The sequence below is a fragment of the Aptenodytes patagonicus genome, chromosome W, assembly GCF_965638725.1.
Source record: "Aptenodytes patagonicus chromosome W, bAptPat1.pri.cur, whole genome shotgun sequence".
Taxonomy (NCBI): domain Eukaryota; kingdom Metazoa; phylum Chordata; class Aves; order Sphenisciformes; family Spheniscidae; genus Aptenodytes; species Aptenodytes patagonicus.
In genome coordinates, this window is record NC_134981.1 from 38,952,174 (window position 1) to 38,975,649 (window position 23,476).

At 39.0% G+C, this 23,476-nt stretch overlaps 1 protein-coding gene across 1 annotated transcript in view; it reads left to right on the top strand.

The window, feature by feature from the left end:
• The window catches only part of LOC143172245 (phospholipid phosphatase 1-like), a 70,141-nt gene that overhangs the window by 18,712 nt on the left and 27,953 nt on the right, over positions 1–23,476 (top strand). Inside the window, exons 3-4 of the mRNA XM_076361470.1 lie at positions 5,930–6,150; positions 6,731–6,790. Coding sequence (XP_076217585.1) covers positions 5,930–6,150; positions 6,731–6,790 — 281 coding nt within the window. The remainder of the gene's footprint in view (positions 1–5,929; positions 6,151–6,730; positions 6,791–23,476) is intronic.

The window sequence follows — 23,476 nt, forward strand, 5'->3', positions numbered from 1 at the left end:
GGCATTTTAATAACTTTAGATTGCTCTTACTTGCTTAAAAAGTGAAACAAAACTAAACATTGAGTTGTTTGGTATTTTGTTTGCATGATCTTGATATAGGAAGGTGCTGCAAGCAATTACAGACTAATTACATCATAATCTCAATATTGCTGAAGAGTGACCACACATTTCAAGCAGCTTCTCTTTGCATGGAAGAGTACACCTTGTCACTGCAAGAGGGACTTCATTCCCTTGATCCATATACCATTGTTTTGCATTTCTGATTTAGCAGCAGGTAATTACATTAAAAAAAAAAGCCCCCCCCAAACAACTGAATAACCCCAGCACTCTGAAAATTTTCTCCCCTACCCTGAGAAGTTGAAACAGTCAGGTATGAGTAGGAGGAAATGAGGACTAAGCCACCATGACGCCATTATTCATAGAGCAGATCTTTAAAAAGGGTGATGCAGAGCTGATGATGTGATGCCAATGACAACACCTAACTAGGGTAGCAAGTATTAGTGGCAGTGTGCTGAAGCTGTTGATAAGGTTTTTTAGGCTGAACTTAATTTTGTGAGCAACAGTTTTACCATGATGATTAAAACTACCTACTCTAAAGAAGTAAATCTGTAAATAAACAAGAGACTCTTATTTGTGTATGCCTCATTCTCCAATTCTGGAGATCTAAAAAAACCCCACTTTTCTCAAATATGCAGTCTTGAATCTTGGTGTTAGTATGTGTGCAGGGCAAAGGATGAAGCTTTCATTCCATACATACTTTTATAGAATAAATAGTGTTGGAAATACACCACAGCATTATGTTGACAAAAAAATGACCTTCCCTCGTCATGACTGCACACTGCTTCTGCCTCTTCCCTTACACAACTTAGCTAAATAATAAACAACTGATGATATATGGTGACATGCTACCACAATACCAACATGGGGGGAGGGTGGAAATGAGGGCTGGGCTGCAGCGTTTTTCAAAACTCTACTATTCTTAATATTAGGAGAAAGGGAGAGGATTTTTTCCTGGTAGGGAAGGCTATGTTTTTGCACTGTACTGCAGAGTCCAGCTCCAGGGTTCTGTGCTGGATGGTGTCTGAATGGTTCAGTGTTTTGGCGAGGCTCTGGCTTGGCTTTTAGCCCATCCTGCTGTCCTGCTTTGTTGGTGTGCTTGGACAGCTTCCAGAGCTAGGTCAGCTGTAGTCCTGCTGGCATGGAACTGGAAACAACCCCTCTTCACAATGACAGTGGTTTTTTCTGCCACTTTTAGAGGGGAGGTTTTGCATGCTATTGATTTTATGACTGTAACAGTACAGAAGACGTTGGATTCTTTGTGACATGCTTAGCTGAAATACATGGGCACTACGATAAGCCTGTAACTACTTGGTTGTGGAACAAAGATGCATGTCATTCATCTGATGTTGCTTCAAGGAAGCTTTCACCTCATGAGCCATTTGTTTATTCTTCCTTGTCTGTTTTCAAACTGAAGTATTTTTTAAACAGTCACTTCCGTATGATGTGAAGAACAAAATCCATAGCAAATTATAGGTGAAACCACAGTATTCCCCATTCATGATGGGCCCAGGAGTCAGGCTTAGTTTGGAGGACTTCATGGGTGGAGGTTAAAGGGGGAAGGGGGTTGAAAAGGATCTCAGGTCTTTTCTTTTTTTTCCTTTTTGTAAATCCCAACTATGTAACTTAGTGTTTCTCTTCTCCCCCAGTTCTCTTATTGCTTGATTGGTATCTTTTTATCCTTTCTTTTTCTCCTGTTGTCTTTTCTGTTTTTTCAGTGGTTAGTTTTGTTTGTAGACATTTATTTGGAGGTAGCTGGTCGGTATATGGAAAGGAAGAGGTGGGCTATGCCCTGACACAGAGGTCCTGAGGATGGAACTGAGACTACAGCAACATCCTTCTCAGGCAGGCAGGAAGGAGGCTGTTTTTCATCCTTCTGATCCCTTACTGGTAGATTAGGAGTGTCTTCCCCCCACCCAATGATTTTTGTTGTCTAACTCTAAATTGGTATGCGTTTTATATGTGATACTACTGAATTTTGAGCACAAAATCAAGTGCTTTTAAGCACTTTAACACCACTGGGCTGTACATCCCTAAGTTAAAGAAGATTATTTATTGTTTTGTTGAACATTCTTGGTAGTCCCCCATTTCTTTTTTCCATATAGCCATTTCTTTCTGAGGGTACTCATACCTATACACAAATAGATTCTGCAGATACTGCTTGTGTGTCAAGGATGGAAACGTGGGGGTATAATCATCACTAGAGCTTGTGTTGCTTTTGTAATGTATTTTTTTTATTCCTTTTTGCTAGCTGGCTTGCCTTTTGCAATTCTCAGTTCAAGACATATCTCCTTCCAGAGAGGAGTTTTCTGTAGTGATGAATCCATCCAGTATCCATACAAAGAGGACACCATTTCTTATAAGTTGTTAGCAGGAATAATTGTTCCTTTCAGTATAATTGTTGTAAGTTAAACTTTTCTTCATTGCATTTGATTTCAATGGGGGTGGGGAAGAGGGAGGAGGGGCAATCTGTTAATACAGATTTCTAAAACTGTGTTCTATAAGATTTCTCAACTTTAAAATAATGCACTTAGACTATGTGCTAAAGCAGTACAAATGGTGTTCTGACAAGGATAACTAAAAGGTTTTCTACTGAGGCCAAACAAATAGAACTGTAGAACAGAAGAAGAATACCTTAGAACTATGGTGGCATATTTTGTTTATAGGTGACTTAATTCTATACTTGGAGATAACTGGTAAAAACTTCCTCCTTTTCCATATAAGAATAACACTAATGTATTTTAAATGACTGTCTCAAGCTTTTCTATTTTGGGAGCTACTACTTTCAGAATATGAGTTTGCACAACCTATTAAGTCAGCGTTTTTTATCTGCCACAGTGTCATTGGAAATACTTCTGTGTGTGGAAGTATAACAGACACTAAGTTCTTTAAAAGAAAAATATTATGACTTCCAATTAGAATTTACCCCAAACATAACTTTAGAATAAAAAGAATAAGTAGCCAGGGAGTTTTTCCCTGGATATTTCCCCCGAAGGCCAGGATAAAACACTGGGCCCAGTTGTGTTTGAGTTAATGCTAAGGCTCACTTTCGCACTGCACCTAATCTGGTTGAAAAAGGGATACTATTCTCCTTCCCTCCTCTTTAGACCAGATCAGCGAGCTGGAGAGATTGCCTCTGCAACTGCCAGTTTGGGATCTCTCTGACCACAGCTCCTAGCTCAGTTGAACTGGTTAAAGCATATAGTGACTCTGTATCCTTAAGACTTAATTACATGCTATCAGCTGAGCTAATCTAATAATTTGCTGTGGACAAAAGGCGAGGTCCCACTATTGCCCTGTCTTTTGTCACCTCTAGTGGCTTGTCTGAACCAGGATAAGTTAGTGAAATTCCTTAATCTGGCAGAAAATAGCTGGTTTCTTTGTGCTAGGTTATTGAGTGAAATGGCCTGTGGAAGAATAAAATATCAGTGCTGGGGCAAAAAGTGGTGGGAGCATGTCCTCAGGCTTGGGCAGAGGGGAGAGCTAGACCTCATCAGTTAACCATTTTGTGTCCTAAGTCTCCTGGGACTGCACTTTAGTTCCAACAATGGCCCTTCAACAGAGGCTTCAAGATCCCTGTCCAGATGTGCTAAAAAGCTTCAGACTCCAGTCATGGCTTTGTGTTGGGTGACATCCAAGCTCATCAGAGCTACAATTTGAGCAGAGTTAAAACTTTTATACCAAATAAGACTTTTAGGTGTATAAATATTTATCCAAGTATATTTTAGGAATCAAAGCTGGAAAAGGAGCAGCTAAATGTAAACCTCAGTATTGGCCAGCTGTTTCTCTGGGCTAATGGGTTAAAATCAGGGGGGATATTATGGCAACCTAACTCTTGCATAGGGACTGCATGGATTTTTATCTAGGTTCCAACATAAGGATCAACCTGTAGCTTATGTTTGCTCTTGGACGGAGTTTTTTCCTTAACTGTAGAAATGTGGGGATGGGAAGCAAAACTGTGATTTACCTAGTTTTCCTTTTCTTGGAAAAACTGCTTCAAAAACTTATACTTCTGGAGCAGACAAAACTTTGTTGTGTGTGTGGGGTTTTTTTGTCTGTTCAATTAACTGGCAAGTAGTTTATGCTAAAAGATCCTGCCTTTTAAGATAGGACTATTTTTTCACCCTGTACTATCATTGGTAATCAATATTATCTAAGAGCAGTCATACTTGGTCACAGCTGAGATCCATCTAGCTTGTTATCTCATTTCTAGCAGTGGTTAAAACAGATGAGTGAGGAAGAATAGAGCAAACAAAGATTGATGTTTTGCCCTCAGTACTTTCCTACCAGCCATTTGCAGCTCAGGGACTTCCTGAGTTAGAAAAGGCTTTAGTGAATATAGTAATTTTTAATGGATTTATTTCCTTTGAATTTATACAATCTCCATATGAGCCTGTATGAACATTTAGCTAACAAAGTTACCTCTGTAACCAGTGGTGAAATCAGGCTTTTCTGGCAAGATCACTTGAAAGTCAGATGGTAAAAGCAAATGTTGGTGTCTCTTACTCAATGCTCAAACAGACTATTGAAGATGAATACTCTTTGAGTCCAGTGAAGTAGCTGCATTGACATCACCTAATTCTTTTTGTTGCCTCAACTGAGAAGTGACCTTCTTCCAGGTTTTGCAGCAGTGTTCTTTAAAAGGGATTAATTCTTTACCAGTCAATATATTGTCACCTCTGTGATATTTCTGCTCAACTATCTTCACTAAGAGGTTATTCTCTGGAATGGGTAGATTCTGTATAAGAGCATACCAACATTTACTTTACTGAAAGCTTAAGTTTCTCTGTTTTAGTCCATGTTTCAGTATGGTGCAGAGTGCAAAAATTCAGTGTCGTGCATCTGATCAGATTGTCTTAATGTGTAAAGCCACTGACAGCTACTTTGTTTGTGCAGGTGTTAGAATGTCTAATAACAGCTTCATACACCAAAGCTCTGCTTTGCTGGGATCCTGGATGTGTTGCTCTCTCAGGTGACAGACAGAGCCATCATTTAATCTTTACAGACTTTTAAAGATCATTTCACATATATGCATACAGTTCCCCACCTATTTGATCACCTGTATGAGGTGAGCCTTTCTGTATAAAATGGGACCAGCTGGTTCATATCCAATCTGTCTGGGCTGAAGTAGTAACTATATCAACAATGAGGCTGAATTTTTGTACTTGGTTTAAGAGAAAAAAAAATCACTTTCTGCAAAAGCTAGAAGCTACAGGAAAACAAAATTAAATCTACTTTCCTGTCAACGCTTGATGCATACACCTTGGACATGCAAGGTGAAAAATCCTTTGAAAGCCCTCAGTAATGTTTGTCTTTCCCTACTCTCATTAGTTTTCTCTTCTCCCCTAAAGTTTTAATTTTCCTGAGGAATAGGAAATTTCTTTGTTTAAAAAACTGTCCTTTCACATCTGGAAATGAAGTCTAGATCCTTCAGAATAGTCTCTGACTTCACAAAAAGCCCAACAACTTTATGATGAAATAGAAAAAAATTTGCTCAGCAGTTTAGCTGAAGAAGGCTCAATGTAGAATAAAATGTAATACTGGAGAAAATGTTTCTAATTAGGGCCATGTCAAGTAATATGGATAAATGTTATTATGAGAAGGCTTTGTTTTAATCAATATTCTGAAAATCAATAAGTTCACATGAAGCAGGGTAAGGTAAAAGCTTTTTGTTTTTTCTTTCTTCTACATAAAAATGGTGTTTAAAGTTTTGGGAATAGTTACTGCTGACTCTAAGCTGCAAATTTAAATTTTCCAAATGTTTAAAAAAATTAATTTCTGAAACTACATATCTGAGTATTAACAACAATAGAGTAATCTTTCTTTTTAAGCGATTATCTTTCTTTAACTATTGTCCTTCTTTCTATTTCAGATAATCCTAGGAGATACTCTCTCTGTCTTTTATAATCATTTGCACTCAAACTCATTTGTCAGAAATAACTACATAGCCACTATTTATGAAGCCATTGGGACCTTCATTTTTGGAGCAGCTGCTAGCCAGTTGTTGGCAGACATTGCCAAGTACTCCATAGGTAGACTGCATCCTCGCTTCCTTGCTGTCTGCCAGCCCGACTGGACACAAATCAACTTGTGGTTTAACCTCAGCCGGCAACTAAGCACCACGCAGCCGCTCGCTCACTCCCCCCACAGTGGGATGGGGGAGAGAATCGGAAGGGTAAAAGTGAGAAAACTCGTGGGTTGAGATAAAGAATTTGATTGCACGCAAGCAAAGCAAAACAAGGAATTCATTCACTACTTCCCATTGGCAGGCAGGTGTTCAGCCATCTCCAGGAAAGCAGGGCTCCATCACGCATAACAGTTACTTGGGAAGACAAACACCATCACTCCAAACGCATCCCCCCCCCCCCCCTCCTTTTTCCCCCAGCTTTATATGCTGAGCATGACGTCATATGGTATGGAATATCCCTTTGGCCAGTTTGGGTCAGCTGTCCTGGCTGTGCCCCCCTCCTAGCCCCGTGCACCTCCAGCCTTCTCAGTCGGTAGAGCATGGGAAGCTGAAAAGTCCTTGACTAGTGTAAGCACTACCTAGCAACAACTAAAACATCGGTGTGTTATCAACATTGTTCTCACCCTAAATCCAAAACACAGCACTGTACCAGCTACTAGGAAGGAAATTAACTCTATCCCTGCTGAAACCAGGACACAACTGCAGTCTAGGTTACATTGAGAACTTCTCTTGTCAAGGAGACAAAGCAAAAATCAATGAGGGAAGGTGAGTCTGAGTAACCTTGTGTACTTGGTTGTGAGTCCTGTTCCTTAACTTTTGAATGTTCTGGGATGATGAGTTTGGTATTGCTACTGCATTTTTTGTGCTTCTCCTAGAATAAATTTCTTGTAATGAATTTTAAACTCTGAGCCCTGTCTAGACACTGGGATTTCTTTTTCCAATTTGTGGAAATTGGTTTTATTAATGTACAGAAGAATGCATAAATTATTGTGTATTCACTTTTGCTTTTTAACAAAATGTGGGTGACGTTCAGTTTTGATTGGCTTCTGTTTATGTATTTCTAAAATGTCTGTGTATCCTAATTAAGAGAAGAATTTGAAATCTGCCTTCAAAAAAACTATGTGGAATGACAGGGAAAATAGTTCAGATTTAGAATGAAAGCAAATAAAAATTGGATGTATCCATATAAAAATACAGAGGACTGTTAAGAGAATCACTTTACTCAGTTTTCTAATTATTAGGCATTTCATTACCTTAAATACTTAACTGCCAGTTAATTTGCAGCAAGATAATGAGGAAACAAAAATGAAGTATGTGACACACGAGTTTTTTCACTGTGGTATAAAGAACAATGTTTGAATGCTACTGGAAATGTTAAAGCATGTTCAGAATAATTTCTGGTATTAAAGTTGCTTGAGCTCCCTGGAAGCTTAGTTTTAGAGAAACTCATTGCCGTTCTTTTTCCAGAAGAACTATATACTCTTGTAGTTAGAACTTGTGTGTGTGTGTGTGTGTGTGTTTTTGGGGTGTGTGGTGTGGGTTTTGTTTGTTTGGGTTTTTTTTGTTTGGTTTTTTTTTTAATACATGGGTATAGGTTTTGCTCATTGTCCTCTGCTCATTTGCTCTTCTAGCATATGTCCCCTATAGATATTCCAGCAGCATGCATGGTATTCCTCAGCAGCCATAGGAAAATGTTGCATATTGATTTAGTTGGGGACCAGGTCTAGCTCCAAGTCATGCACAGCAGCCGTTCAAAGGTTCCAGGAACAGTTTGTATTTTGAAGGGCTGTTGATAGTAGAGGAGCAAGTGCATGATCATAGATAGGCAGTATAGCAGATAATCCTAAAATGAGCAGAACTTCATGCAGGTAGTAAATAGACAAATTGGAGCTTGTTCTATGAGAGATTAGAGTGCTTCATGTGCAGCTTTTTTATTACTAATGCACATAATTGTGCTTAGAAGATTTTTATTTACTTATTCTGAGCTATTGTAGACACTGATTGGATGGACTTTCCTCGCCTGTGAGTAGCCCTGTAGAGTCAGAATATCCACTAGTAAGGTATAACTTTTATCTCTGTTCCAAGAAATATGTGATGTACTTCTAAATAAAACTTGTAATGGTCACTTTCTATATGACTGTCAACTTTAGTTTGGAAAAAGGCAGAGTAAACAAAGGAGAATTTTCATGAAATGTACAAAAAACAGCATGTCTGCCAGAGTTCTAAGTTACTGACTTATCAGAGATCTGACTTGCAGTTGAACAAGCTTAAATAATTGAAATAAAGGAGACGCTACCTCCCCCATACTAAATTGTCTTGGTTTCTTGTCATCTTTGCAAATTTTAGTGTGGTGAGTTAGCAGAAGTAATTGCCAGAAATGAACTCTTTCAAGTTTAAAAGAAAATAAAATGGTAATTTATAACACATGAATGGGGAAATACTGATTTTGTTGTATATTACATTGTGGCAAGGGGGGGAAGCAGCCTTTCTGTGTCTGAACATTACAAAACTATGTTGTTCTGATCCTCTCAATATGAGCTGTTTCTGTAAAAATGTTTTGACTTTTTTGCTTCAACTCACTAAATGTGGTATTTTATTTTTATTATTCCACTACTACGTAAAAATATACTTGTCTAAGTTTCAAATGGAATGAGTCTTTTAAAAAAGTTGCACATCCTCAGGTGCTTTGTGAAACAGAACTGCGTGGCTTTCAGCACAAAATTGTGGGGTTAAAATTCAACTTGGGTATAGCTCCAAGTCTTCAGCTGAACTTCTGCACGAGTCTAAAAAGGCTTCTCAAATGTAAAGTGGGAAAAGGAGAAAATTTGAGTTGATTGTAATGCCTAAAATGGTCCTGAAATAAAGCTTTCTCTGTTTTTGGGGATGCTGAAAAACAATCCGAGTTAGTTTATCCTCAAATAGGGAAAACCAGATTTTTTTGTTGTATGAGAATAACATTGGGGAACAATGGCAGAGTGATCACTTAGCTTTTGTTCTTCCCTGTGCAACTAGCGCTTTAAAATATCGACTTCCATATGGGAAGCAAGATTTGTTTGTCATCTCTTAAAACTGATGTTAGGTTTTTATTCACAGCTACTATTTTGTTCCCTTTTTTCTGTTGTCCTTGTTGCTCCCAGGAAAATTATGTAAGAAGGCTCTCCTGTTTGGTTAAAACTTGCCTTGAAGTGATTACTTCAATGTGAGTTCACCTTTGGTGCTTCTGCTTTCAACTTGGGCTTTTGCATGCTGCTTTTGTTTACAGCTTCCTGTGCAAGTAAGTTTGTGAGTGGTTAAAGGGGGGGGTAGATTAAAGTGGGACATAGTACTGTATAGGTGGATGTCATAGATGCAATGACCCAGTAAATCTGAGTTTCTTATGTAAATTAGGCCCTACATCTGAGAGGGTGGTTTCAATGCTTTTGGGTCATGTGCCTACATACCTTACAGTTAATAAGCCACTAAGAAGAGAGTTTGATTGCAGTGAGTTTTGCAGCAAGTTGGAGGAGGTCAGTAGGCTCTCGAGCTGTAACCCAGAGGTGAATTTCTGGATCAGTTGGATAAAATTATTAGAGGCAAACTTATTACCATCTACCCTCATTTCCATAAAATAAATATGCAGGTAGAAGTACAAAGAAAGAATGAAGACAGGACAATCATAATATCGCATACAAAATCATATATTCTGAATTGAACCTATTATTCCTGTGTAGTAATAGAACTTGAGGTTGTTTTTGAATATTTTTAAAGATTCACGCTCAGTTATACAGTCAAAAAGACTATAATCTGTTTACTATTTCTTAATTCATAACAGGAAAATAATGTTTCCAGTGTGAAAATCTATTGTGTGCTTCCACTATGCATAGAATCACAGAATATCTCAAGTTGGAAGGGACCCATAAGGATCATTGAGTCCAACTCCCTGCTCCTCGCAGGACTACCTAAAACTAAACCTTATGGCTAAGAGTGTCGTCCAGATGGTCCTTGAACTCTGACAGGCTTGGTGCCGTGATCACTTCCCTGGGGAGCCTGTTCCAGTGACCGACCACCCTCTCAGTGAAGAACCTTTTCCTAATGTCCCATCTGAACTTCCAGTGCAGTGTAGAAGGGGACAATCGCCTCCCTTGACCAGCTAGCTATGCTGTGCTTGATGCACCCCAGGACACGGTTGGCCCTTTTGGCTGCCAGGGCACACTGTTGATTCATATTCAACTTGCCATCAACCCAAACCCCCAGATCTCTTTCCGGGGGCCTGCTCTCCAGCCTCTTGTCCCCCAATTTGTATGTATAACCAGGATTGCCCTGTCCCAGATGCAGAATCCAGCACTTGCTCTTGTTAAATTTCATACGGTTGGTGATTGCCTAGCTCTCTAGTCTATCCAGATCTCTCTGTAAGGCCTCTCTACCCTCGAGGGAGTCCACAGCTCCTCCTAGTTTAGTATCGTCGGCAAACTTACTTAATGGACATTTGACTCCTGCGTCCAGATCATTTATAAAAACATTAAAGAGCACTGGCCCTAAAACTGAGCCCTGGGGCACCCCACTGGTGACTGGCTGCCAGCCTGATGTAACCCCATTTACTATAACCCTTTGAGCCCGACCCGTCAGCCAATTGCTCACCCATCGTATTATGGACTTGTCTAGCTGTGTGCTGGACATTTTGTCCAGAAGGATACTGTGAGAGACAGTATCAAAAGCTTTGCTAAAATCCAAAAACATCACATCTACTGGCTTCCCTTGGTCAACTAGATGGGTGACCTTGTCATAAAAGGAAATTAAGTTAAACAGGACTTTCCCCTTGTGAACCCGTGCTGGCTATGACCAATGACTGTGGTGTCTCTCGAGTGTTTTTCAATAACTCCCGGAATAACCTTCTCCATAATTTTACCAGGCACTGAAGTGAGACTGACAGGCCTGTAATTACCAGGGTCTTTCTTCTTACCCTTCTTGAAAATTTGGACAACATTTGCCAGCTTCCAGTCGACTGGGACCTCTCCAGGCTCCCAAGACTGTTGAACTGTTCTGTTTGTTCTCTCTTCCCTTCTCATCCCTAAACTCCAAGTACAAAATACTTTTAGTATTCAGCATCTCCGAGTAGATCAGAGCTCTTGGCCTGAAATAGAGTGTGAGGGGAAGTGTGTGAGTGAGTTGGAGATGGGTATAAGGTGGAAGTCTAAAAAATACTTTAGAAGTGGTACAGAAGTTAGATAATGAACAATTGTTCCCATTTCCTCCTAATAGTAAAACTGGAAGGTGAAACATTTGAAGCAGTTTTTTATTTTTATTTTTTCCCACATGAAGATTAAGAAGGTAAAGTAAGCTGTGGAAGCCTCTGATGCAGTGCTGGAATATGTAAGTTTATAGGTGGGTTCAAAAAGCTGTTTGAACAAACTTCTAGAAGAATAAAACCAAGAAAACACCTATGTTTCTGGAAGCCTGTAAATTATGGTTAGAGGCTGAGAGTGTTTTGGGCAAGCATCACTGCATATTTTGTTCCAATACTGTTTCACGCAGATCTGATGATTGCAACTCTTTGCATATGTCTGCTATGTTACAACATGGGGGAAAGATAGCCATTAGTCTTTATTGTTCATCAGTAACAGTAGTATTAAAATACATGCTAAAATGCATATATGCTTTAGCATGACTATAAACCAATGGACTTATGCTTGGTTGTCTACATTAATAAAGTGTTTGTGGATTTTGGTTAGTTTCAGTAAGGTTTTGCACTCTAACCTGAACTTGATATGCTAATTCTTGCTGACTTAAGTACCTTGTTTGTTCTGTATCATGCTGAAAAGAGTCCTCTTCAGTTTTAAATAGCTTTAGCTTCTCCTTGACAACTTCTGTAGTGTTTGCACTTTCAGTACTGCTGTTGGTTTGTCCTGGTTTTGGCAGGGATAGAGTTAATTTCCTTCCTAGTAGCTGGTACAGTGCTGTGGTTTGGATTTAGGATGAGAATAATGTTGATAACACACCGATGTTTTAGTTGTTGCTAGGGAGTGCTTACACTAGTCAAGGACTTTTCAGCTTCCCATGCTCTACCGACTGAGAAGGCTGGAGGTGCACAAGAAGCTGGGAGGGGGGCACAGCCAAACTGGCCAAAGGGACATTCCATACCATGTGACGTCATGCTCAGTACATAAACTGGGGAAAGCTGGCCAGGGGGGCCGCTGCTCGGGGACTGGCTGGGCATCGGTCGGCGGGTGGTGAGCAATTGTACTGTGCATCACTTGCTTTGTGTATTATTATTATTATTACATTATTATTATTGTTATTATTATTTTATTTCAATTATTAAACTGTTTTTATCTCAACCCACGAGTTTTTCTAACTTGTGCTCTTCCAATTCTCTCCCCCATCCCACTGGGGGGCGGGGGGGGAGGAGTGAGCGAGCGGCTGTGTGGTACTCAGTTGCCGACTGAGATTAAACCACAACATGGTTAAACTAAGCTGAGGATCACAATCACAGTTGTGTGCTTAGTAAATCTCATCCATATTTGTTGAAAGATGCATGTAAGAGTTGGCATATATTACTTGAAAGTAGGTAGCACTTGCAGATCTCTCAAACATGTATGGACATAACTAGTTATATTAAAAATTGCTAGTTAAATTAAGAAGTATTAACATTAGAAACTGTACTTTCCTTCTGTCTCTTTGTAAGAGAACCCTTTCTTCAGGTATTCTTTAGAATTTAATTTAATTTAAACTAGACTCAGAAGCTGGTATGAACTACAGTTCATACAACAGTTTTCTGAGGGTGAATGACTTATACAGAACTGCATTCTCAAGTTTTTATGAAGGTATTGCTAGATTTGATGCCAACTAGTTTTGTGTAGAGCTTTGCAATATTTCATTTAAATAAATATTAAGAATAGTAATATAAGTTATAAGTTTTCCTTAGTTAAAGTAGTATATAACACAATTGAGTAAGATCTATATTTTTAAAATATAATTGCACTGGGCAGAAAGGTACAGAACTTCATATCATATAGTTTCTTTATTGGGAGACATGGCTTGTTTTAGTATTTTAGAAAAGTAAGTTTGATATATAAGCACAAGTTTTAGTGTCTATGAATGAAGAAAGATCAAAGCCAAGGGGTCCTCCTGTCACTGGTACTAGCAATTAGCATGTCACTTTTAGTATATCAGTACATACTTTAATGCTGCTGGATTGCCTTTAAGGTATTTTCTTTAGCACCTATAAAGATGATGACTTGCCAAATGGCTGTTTCCTCTTTCAAATCAGCAAAGTAGGGCTCAGCAAAATAGGTAAGTGTGCTAAGCTATAACCTTGATTGAGTAAGGATGCGAGTGAGCAGTATCTGCTATTCTCTGATCTTTTGGGGTTTTGTAGCTCCCATTCTTGTTCAGTTCTTCCTTCTCTTTTGGCTTGCTATGACTTACCTTTACCTGGCTTTGAGTTGGTTGGCAAGATATCCAAATTCCTCAGAGGAGTAGGCAGAGAAGACACGGAAAGGACAGATGATTTTTTTCCTTTCCTTATTGGTTGCTAAGGCATACTTCCCAAACCTGTCCACTCCAGCCAGTCCATGGCAGGTTGTTCATGCATCCTGTTTGTTAGCTTTCTTGCATCCGAAGGAGTTAGTAGAAACAACAAATGTTCACCAACAGGAGCTGTGAATTAACATTTTACTATTCTTCTCTTGAGTGTATATTGCTGTAGTTGCTGGTTGTCTGTCTGAAATGAGTTTGTAAACAGTGAAGCTTGGATGTCTAGCAGAGTAACTAATTAGAACATCAAGAGCTTCTGTTTTCCTCTAGTATATGAATTGTGGGATGTCTTCAACACCCTCAAAAAACCCTTTGTTAGTGTATCTAACACTTGATTGGTCTGGAAACTTTTTTTTTATGCTTCTGGAGGGGGGGAGGAGAAGGAAACCTTAAAAGCTATTTTAGTTATGCTTAAATGTATTGTACTTCAGGACTTCAAGATGGTGATGGAGTCCCTGCTAACTGTATTGTTAGACTGTACTGATATATTGTGTGGAAATGCTAACTGGTTGCTCCTGACTCATTTTGGCAGTCAGGAGTTGCTAATCCCACCTTGATCACCTTAGTGCAGAAGAGCATTGATAATCCCTAGGTAGTAGGATCTGGAATCCAGCAGACAAGCTTGACCAGGTCAGCCTGAATGTGGGAAAGGTCAGGTTTTTTTAACTGTGTATGTAAATTTGGAGCATCATCTTAAGCAAAGAATGGGTATTTCTTCTTGCTTGTAAAATCCAATCCCAAAGACAGTAAATGTGGCTTAAATAAAGGTTCTGTCAATATTTTTTGGAGGAGGATGGGAATTTAGTAATGGCTATAGGCTTTTCTCTCCAGTTTTAAAAAATTAATTTCTATAAGCAGGTAAAACCTTAAAAAAACCACAAAACCACAAAAAAAAACCCCAAACACCCCAAAAAACCCCAAAACAAAACAAACAACCCCCCCAAACCAAAACAAAAAGCCCCACAAAAAAGCCCACAAACAACCCCCCCTTCTCAAACAACAAAAAACCCCACCCGCTAAACAAAAACAAAACAAAAAAACCCCAACAAAAAACCCCAAACCAAAACCAAAACCAAAAAAACCCCAAAACTGAACACCCCCCCCGTCCCCATCCCCAACCCACAAACCAAGCTTCTGGTATTGAAGAGTTGTGTGTAATTGAAAGAACATTTGAATGAGAGTCCCTTTTAATTCTCAAACAATGTAGCAGGTGCTATATGCAGCTTACAGTATTTTTAGAATTTAATTTAGGATTGTGCTGTCACTTTTGTGTATATATCATGTTATAAACTTGGCAGCACAAACAGCACATTAAAGCCTTGTGTAAAGGTAAGGTATATTGAATCTGATACTATTTAAACTTACATTTTATCCACAAAATGTTAAGAATAAATGTTTTAGCATGAAGCATGCAGTATTATTACTCAGTGTCTTCTGAATAATGTCACAGGGACAATAATATACTAGGGAGGAAATAAATGTAAGTTCCAGTTACTGCTGGTGCAAATGATGTCTTCCTGGAACTTTAAAACTTAAAGCATACTTCCTTAAGTTTTCTGGTTTTAGAATCACTTCTTGCAGTAATGTAGGGAGAAAAAAAAAAAGTAGGTTTTGTAATATCAATACTCAATAAGGAATGTGAAACACAACTGTTGCTAATGCTGTGTTGAACTTATAACCTTTGAAAGCAAAAGGCTTTTAATTAATGTGGTTGTGTTCTCGCATGTTCAGTGTACCTGATTTGCTTGTTGTGCCATAGTAGTCACAAAAGTCTCTGAAACAGAAACTAATTGGGGCCAATCGATTTAGTGGATAAAAGTTAAAGAATCAATTCAGATAATCCAAAATTATGAAGAATAGCTGGCAATTGGGTTATGAAGTTAACATAAATCCGTATTTTCAGTACTGTATTTCAGGATGATTGTTACCTGCAAATGATGGTGAAAATTACTTTAAAAAAACCTTTCTAAAATTTCACCAAGAAAAGTATTAAAACATTTCAGAAAATAAACATGCTGGCTTCTCTTAAAAGCTAATGTTTCCTGTCCTTTTGAATATACCTTAGAGATATCTTATAAAATTCTGTGAATCTTTGTCTTCTGTTTTTTTCATTGAACCTTTTCTTACTGCTGAATTGATTTCTTCCCCCCGCCCCCCCGTTATTAATGTCCACATCATCTTGGAGGCTGTGGAGACCTTGTTACAATGTCTAGCAAGAATGGCTTAAATACTTCTGGTATGTGGCTGGATGTTTAGGAAGCCTTTGTGTATATACAAGAGGGAACCTCTGGAGGTCATCTAGTCCAACCCCCAGTTTAAAGCAGGGGTAACTGTTGAGTTACAGCCTCATCACGGCATCATCCACCTTCTTCAGCACCGCTGGATGCAAGCCATCCAGTCTCATGGACTTGCAAGTCCAGCTTTAAGTAATCATGGTTAGATCTTCCTTGACTAGATAGTACCTCTCTTCTGTAAACTTTACTACTAGGCATGAAGATCTGGGAGGCTGGAGAGATCTTGTTGGAAAAGACTTCAAAACCTGAGGCAAAGAAGGCACCAAGTACTTTTAGCTTTTCTATGCCCTTTGTCATAGGGTAGCTCACCCTGTTCAGTGGTGGGCCTGTGTTATCCTTGTCTTTGTTTTGCTGCTGACCTACCAGTTGAAGATCTTCACGTTGCCCTTTATCCCTCACTAGCTCCAGCCTTGGCCTTCCTAATTCCTTCTCTGCATGCTTGGGTGATGCTTCAATACTTGTCTTTGGTAGGCAGTCTATTTCTACTTCTCATGATTTTTTGTATCTGAGCTCAGTCAGATGTTGCTGACTGAATCAAGATGGCCTCTTGCTATTCCTGCTTGTTTTCTTCCACAAGGGGATGGAATGTCCTTGTACTCTGAGGAGGCTGTCCCTGAAATCCTATCATCTCATGGTCATTGCAACTAAGGCTGCTGCTGACATGTCCAACTAGTTCATCCTTGCTCCTGAGTAACAGATTAGCAGGGAACACCTTTCCTGTTAGGCTTATCCAGCAGCAGTGTCAAAAAAGAAAGCTGTTGAATTGCTTGCACCTTGCCATGTTGCCCTTCCAGCAGATTTTGAGGCAGCTGAATTTCCCTAGGAGAAGCCTTTCTGGATATGAGATGCCTGGGTTCCTATGCCTCCAGTCTCTAGAAACTTGAATCTGTATTTCAGTGTTAGAGATGCCCATTCTAACTAGCGGATTCTAAGATATCTTGGGGTTGATGTTTGTGGGGGGTGTGGTGTGTCCTTCCCTCCTCCCCCCACCTTGTATACAACAATTACTTATTGAGCCTGAAAGGAAGACTTAGCAATTCTTCATATTCTTCAGCCTTGGGAAAGACTTGAATCCTGACCTCTAAACATCTAAATGAGCTTCCTCTTTGCTGAACTTCTTTAATGACTTTGCTTTTCCTTTTTATGCATCTCCAGCTGTACCTTATGGTGAGTGAAAAGGAGAAGGGTCAACATATGGTTTAATTTCTTGAACCCTTCAATCCACTAACTTTTACTCTGGAGCTTATTTATTGAGCTCTCAATTAAGGTGTAGATTTGGAGGTGTCCCCGTCTTCCTGTCTCTTAAAACGTCTACAGTTGAGGTATTGTTGGCTTGTTTCTGTTTTCCTATGGAAACATAGGTATGAGGGCTTTTTGACTTGTTTATAAAAATCTGCTCCAAACTGGATTTCATAATTGCCAGATGTGTCATTTTGTGATGGAATTTTATTGTCCTTTGGACTGCAACTGAAAAATTTTGATTGAATTTCAAATCTGGGTAATTGCTGGGTCCAGCTTTTGTTTTTAAAAAAAAAAAAATAAATTTAGAAGTCTTCCTGAATGCAGTTCAAAAACTTTCACATTTTTGAAACTGAAATATTGTCACTAGTTCCATAACAAAGTGATTTGAGTGTTGTATAAGGAGATGGTTCAGGTTTCTAAACTCCTGAAAGTGGAAGGGGCAGTATTCATTAGAGCAAAAGATGCATATATCAAACCTCTCACTCCCCACTCTTTTCCTGCTCTAAAACGGAGAAAGCAGAGGTATTACACATGTGTAACAATGTTCTATAATCTTCAAGTAAACTAAGCTGCTTTTTTCATTCCAGGGATGTAAAGTGCTTAATTACCATGCTGTTGGTATGAGATACAGAACAGTTGCTTCCATTTTGGGGATTGGGAAGGCATAAGCATTACATGTTCTTCCTTGATTAACATATTGCAAAGTTGGGAGTAGAAAATAGGGGTTCAGCTCCTTTCCATGGAAGGATGTGAGAATGTAATTCTAAACAGTCTTTTGACAATTAGCACTTTAAGCAAACAATTTTAGCTATGATAGCAGGTTCCTAACTAACCAATTAAGTGTGTGTGTGTGTATTATGCATGTGCATACAGTGTCTTGCATACCTTCTGTTTCTGAGTGAATAGAATGGTGCAGGTGATCTGCAAATGAGTACTGACAGTGGATGTACTTTAAGGGGTTGTCTTAATTCTCTTCTATAGTATATATTAAAAGGAATTTGCTGTTCAAACTTTTTGTAGTTGGAAGCTTGTCATGTTGGAAATCAATTCTGAGGATATACTTTAATTTTTCAGAGCTTGCTTTTAGTTTTTAGAAAACTTCATCAAATTAAAACAAAATCATTTTTTAATAATTGTTCCTGAAATCTATGCTTTCCCTTAACGGGACGGTTGAATATAAAGGTCAGGAAGGGAGCAGCGGTATGGGTATTTAGAAGATGAACTCTTAATCTACCTGCTCAGGCTTCCTGAGTTTACTACAAATTTTTCTTGGATGCAGTATTTATTGCATTTTAGCTGAGCAGTACGGGTTTGTCCCAATATTGCAATCACTGACTTCTAAATATTTTTGTTAGATATCGCTTTTTAGCTTTCTTACTGAGTATGGTGATGGGACCTGAAAGCTTGGAGTCCTGGGTTTGGAGGAACACTGAAAACCCAGTGACTAGGGAGATCAAGAAGCTGTCCTTTGAATCTAAGGTGGTAAATATTAAGCCATGTTGTACAAATCTAGCTATTTCAGAGGCACTTTGTGCAGTCTGAATGCTATTAGGCTCCAAAGCAGACTCGTGCAGCTAGCAGGGATGTGTATGTGCGAAACACTTTCTCTGAAGTTCAGCTTAACGTTGGATAGTTGTCTCGAATTTCAGTCTGTCACTTTGTTCCATTTGCTGTAACAGATAACACAGCTGTTAAGGTTCATAATTATAATTGTATTACTAATGTACAGATTCATATCAGAACTCAAATGTCTAAAGGAAAAAACAGTTCCCTACTTCAGTTGATATATTGCTCCCATGCTGACTGCACTCAAAACAAGCTGTGCAGTCTGCCATTGCAAACTCAAAAATGTAATCTTCAAAGAAATCTTTAGGAAATTAGAGCTGACTGTTTTGACCCTGATAACTTATTTCAACACAATTGCCAAGGTGGTGCCCTTTACTAATCACTTGCTAGGAATTTTATTTCAGCTTTGTTTAGAGCTCTTTTGCAGGTTGTGCACATGTGTCCCAGTGAGTGCAGTTAAATCACTTCAAGCAGTTACTAGGAGCTAGGCACCTGTGCCAGACGGCTGGTCTGGGGCTAACCTGCATAACTAACTTTGTTTTGAAATTCAACCAAACTTTTGAAACTCTTATGTTGTCTGTTCTATGTACTAAAAACACCTTCAAAACTGTAACTGTGTTTAAAAAAAAAAATTCATACATTACTTCCATTTTAATGGATATTATTATTTTTCCTTGTTTCGTTAGATAGCCTTTGCAATTGGTTTGCTTTGGATTTTTAAACCTAAGCCGAGAGACTGGGACATTTGCTTCAGGTCAATCCATCTCTATTAAACAATTGTTCCTGTCTCTCCCTCTTCTTCTCTCCTCCTTCCCCCACTTCTCAGTACTGGGAGTATTTCTAAGATGAAACATTGTTTTGTTTTATTGGAACACTTCATACAAGCTTTGTTTTGAAACTTCTTAAAGCTTTGTCAAAAATCAAACTGCACTTAATCCATTTAGTTATGCTTGAATGATTACTTATCTAATCTGGTAGTTTCTAACAGCATTGTGAATCAGAAATGTCTCTAAAGCTGCTGCAGACTTGTTAATTACGTGTTTGCTAGGGGCATACTGGTATGTTGTGTATAGCATTCTGATGATTTCTGTTACAGAGCTTTTAACCTGTGAAGTGTTCTACAGCACTGAAACTTAAATGTTCAGGAGTTTTCATCAGAACATAATTTAGTAGTTTTCACTTCTGAAAAGATATATGCCAAAAAATTCTCAAGAAGCTTGAATACTAAAGCAGTTGAAGAGATGAATGGAAGGCCAGATATATTTTTACTATTATTCAAATGGTGCAACTTTTTCCTTAAACACTACTTCTCACCCTTCTGTCATTACTGTTATTCAAGATGTAACACGGCTGATCTGGGAATACTTCCAGTCCTAACCAAATTATCCACCACTTCTGAGAATTGGAACTTAAAGTCAGGTCACCTACATTTAACATTTGCTGGAAGTTTACAGGGAAAGAAAAAGCTGAAATATGGTAGTGAATGAGTGTCTTTAAATATTTAACTTTAGAAGCTTCTTCTGGCCTACAGTGGATGATGAAATGGGGCTGTACTTGATCTAGAAACATAAAGAGCTGCCTTTGCAATAGAAATTAACTGGCAGTAGGGAGAACCAAATCTGAAAGATGAACATGCTGTAACCAATTGAGATGCAGTTCTGCAATCTGGATCACGTTTCTGATCTTACATCTCCTTTGTCCTAATGTGACTTGGCCCTTCTCAGTGATGATTGATGGCATTCATTTTCATAACTGAAAATAAAACTCTTCACCTTGAACAGTTTTCAGAAAAAGCTGTGCTTGCAGTCTTTGGCCTTATGTTTTGAACTATGGATACAGCGATTCTTCCACTTAATCACTGCGTAGAGAAGAGCAGATATGATATCTTTAAAGGCCATTATGTGGTACTGTCCATTGGTCTAGTCATGTAAGCTACAGTACTGCATTTCCTGTGCAACTGGACTGGTTTATTAAATGCATTTCTAAGCTGCAGAATAGACAAATGTCAGCCTGAAAAAAATATATTTTTAAAAATTTTATCTGCAAGTTCAGTAGCTTATCATGCTTAAGTTCATTAGAAATCAAAATTTGTAACTTGTGTTCAGTACGCCCTGAAAATTATTTGGAAGCTAGCTATGGCTAACGGAGCAGGTAGATGCATCTTCTCACTCTTGGCAGACTTTCACTGATTTGCAAAGCTTATGTCCAAGTTAATAGAAGGGAAGAGTCTTCTTAAGATAAAACTTTGGATGTGTATAACTGCATATTGCTCAAAGCTCAAACAGTACTGTGGGGACTGAAATCCCCATAATGCTTACTGTTCTATTGCCTCCCTTCCCTTTTTCCCTCTTGAAGATTACAAAAATCTATTGGGGGGGAGGGGTTCTGCACACTTGCCAGGTGCTTCATGCCCAAAGCAGTTTCTTAAAGAGGGAATGACAATCAAATCCCTGATTTAACAGGGATTATCTTTTTTTTGTTCTCATTCCCTTTATGTAAAATTATAACAACACTCCTGTGAGTCAGAACAGTATTATGTGGATAACTTGTGCAGACATGGCTAATGGAACAGAAGCCTGTAATCTGATGCATGTGAGCAAATCATTAGTCTTCAGAAATGTTAGTTTGAGCCCCCCTTGCTGCCATTTTCACTTTTACTCTTTTCTGAGAGGAGATTACTTGGAAAGAGAAGTAAACAAAGTCCTGACGTGGTTGGTTTTTTTGTTGGTTTTGTTTTGGTTTTTTTTGTTGGAGGAGGCTAACTAGAAATGTAGGGGAAAGTTAAACTTTCCTTTTGTGTGTTGAGTTAAATTGAGTGACAAGTCAAAACTGACAGAGAACTTGCTTTGTGGTGGTTTTGCAATGTGCATGTGGAATGCCATTGCATCATGCTAGTTGGTTGGACTTTGTAATACTGAGAGTTCAGAACATACATGTTTGTGCAGTAAGAATGCCAGGAGTTGGTAACTTCTTGCTCCCTGGATGAAACTGAAAGAAAAAATAGTAGGGGGATGAGTTTTTTTTCCTTACTAGTTATCTTACAGAGTTTTTTTTCCTTACTAGTTATCTTACAGTGAAGTTTACTCCTCTAGTAGCTGCTGGTACAAACCACAGCTGACAGATACAGAATAGCTAGCAACTAATCATTGCCCAGTTAGCATTCTATCAGTATGTAGCATGCTTATATGTATTAAGATGTATTTCTTCAATTCCCAGAGAGGAAAAAAACAAACAAATTATGCCAGTTTGTAACAAACTTTAACAGATTTTAAACCTAGCAGTGAAGACAAGCCTTGTAGTACTCATAGATGAGTCATACCACTTCATGTTGATCCTGAGCTCAGGAAAAGGTTACTTTATACCCCTGTTTCTTGCACTGTCTGCAGGGCTTGTTTCAAAAGGGTGATGGGGGGAGGAAGGTGATTACAAATTAGAAAAAGACTGCCTATTGTTATGATCCAGACTGGGTGATACAGGGGGTCATAGCGGTTTCATGATTCCCTTAGGCTAAATTAAGGTGAAACAACACCAGGCAATCAATTAAACGCTTTATTTATGGCACAAGCAACTTAAACTTGGAAAGTGTAATAATAGACAGCGTGAATTCTATTGAGGCATTTATGAGAGGGAAGGAGGCTTTACCACCCTTGAATCCCGCGATGACAACTGCAGACAAGCCAATCCTCCAGCGGTGGGCACACATATGTCTCCTTGCAGTGGCGCCTTTTATAGTCCAGTCCCCACCTCTCAGCCGTGCTGGTCACACCCCTTGGAGTTATGTAACTCCTGATCTCCTGCGCAGGCGCCACCGTGGGGGTGGTCGCGAGAGGGTCTTTTGGGTGGTCGTGAGCCCCTTCCTCAAATGAACTCTGTATGACCTCGGGCCATATATGGTGCGGGCCTATCAGAACACAGAACTGCGCACCCTCCGGCCCGCCCTCCGCGTCCCTGCCTCTCACCTGCGGCCCACCGTTGCCATGCAGACAGACTGCAACCTGCTTTGCCACAATGTTTGAGACATACATTAACTCTTTCAGTCTTTCACACCTATTTCTTCCTAGAACCTGCTAGATCTATTTTATGTCAGTAGGATAAGTAAGGAACTTTCATTTGTGTAAGATAAGAATATGGTGTAAAAGGAAAAACATGTAACTACCTGTCTGCAAAAAGCTGGATATAGTCTCATGGCGTGTTACATCTCAGCATTGGCAAAGTTTGCTCACTATCTGCCACTACTTAAAGTAGAGCTGAGTGGATCTACCCCTCACCCCAAATATGATTAGGGAATTGTGCAAGACACTAATAGAAGTCTCACGTTGAAACACCTTTGTCAATAAAATTGTCCAGATAAGGATTACTGAATTGGAAAGACTCTGGCAGCTTTTTCCTCTCTGTAAGTTTAAGGCTTTGTACTTAAGTGTGGATTTAACTATTGGCAGAGGAGTTAAAGTGGAGAAATTGGGAATACTGTCTTTTGAAAATGGATTTCTAAGTTCTGAGTAGTTGCTGATATTGTTAAATACATGAATTGCTTGTGTGTTTACTTAAGCATTTCTTTGCAATAATCACAGAAGCACTTCATTTCAGAGTCCTCAAACCTTTCAACCCCCACTGATGATAGTTGTACTAGTACAAGTCTGTAGCACTTGAAAAGAGAGCGGGTGCTGTGAGAACATGTTGATTGCTGAATGCAGAGCTAGTTTATAAAGAATGTGGTGCCTCAGCTTGAGCATAGGACTAGCACCTTATTAAACCAAGTCCTCATTGCACTGAAATTCTAGGAATATTTCCCTGATAAGCATGTGGAGCGCTCTGGCTTACTCGACACAGATGTGCT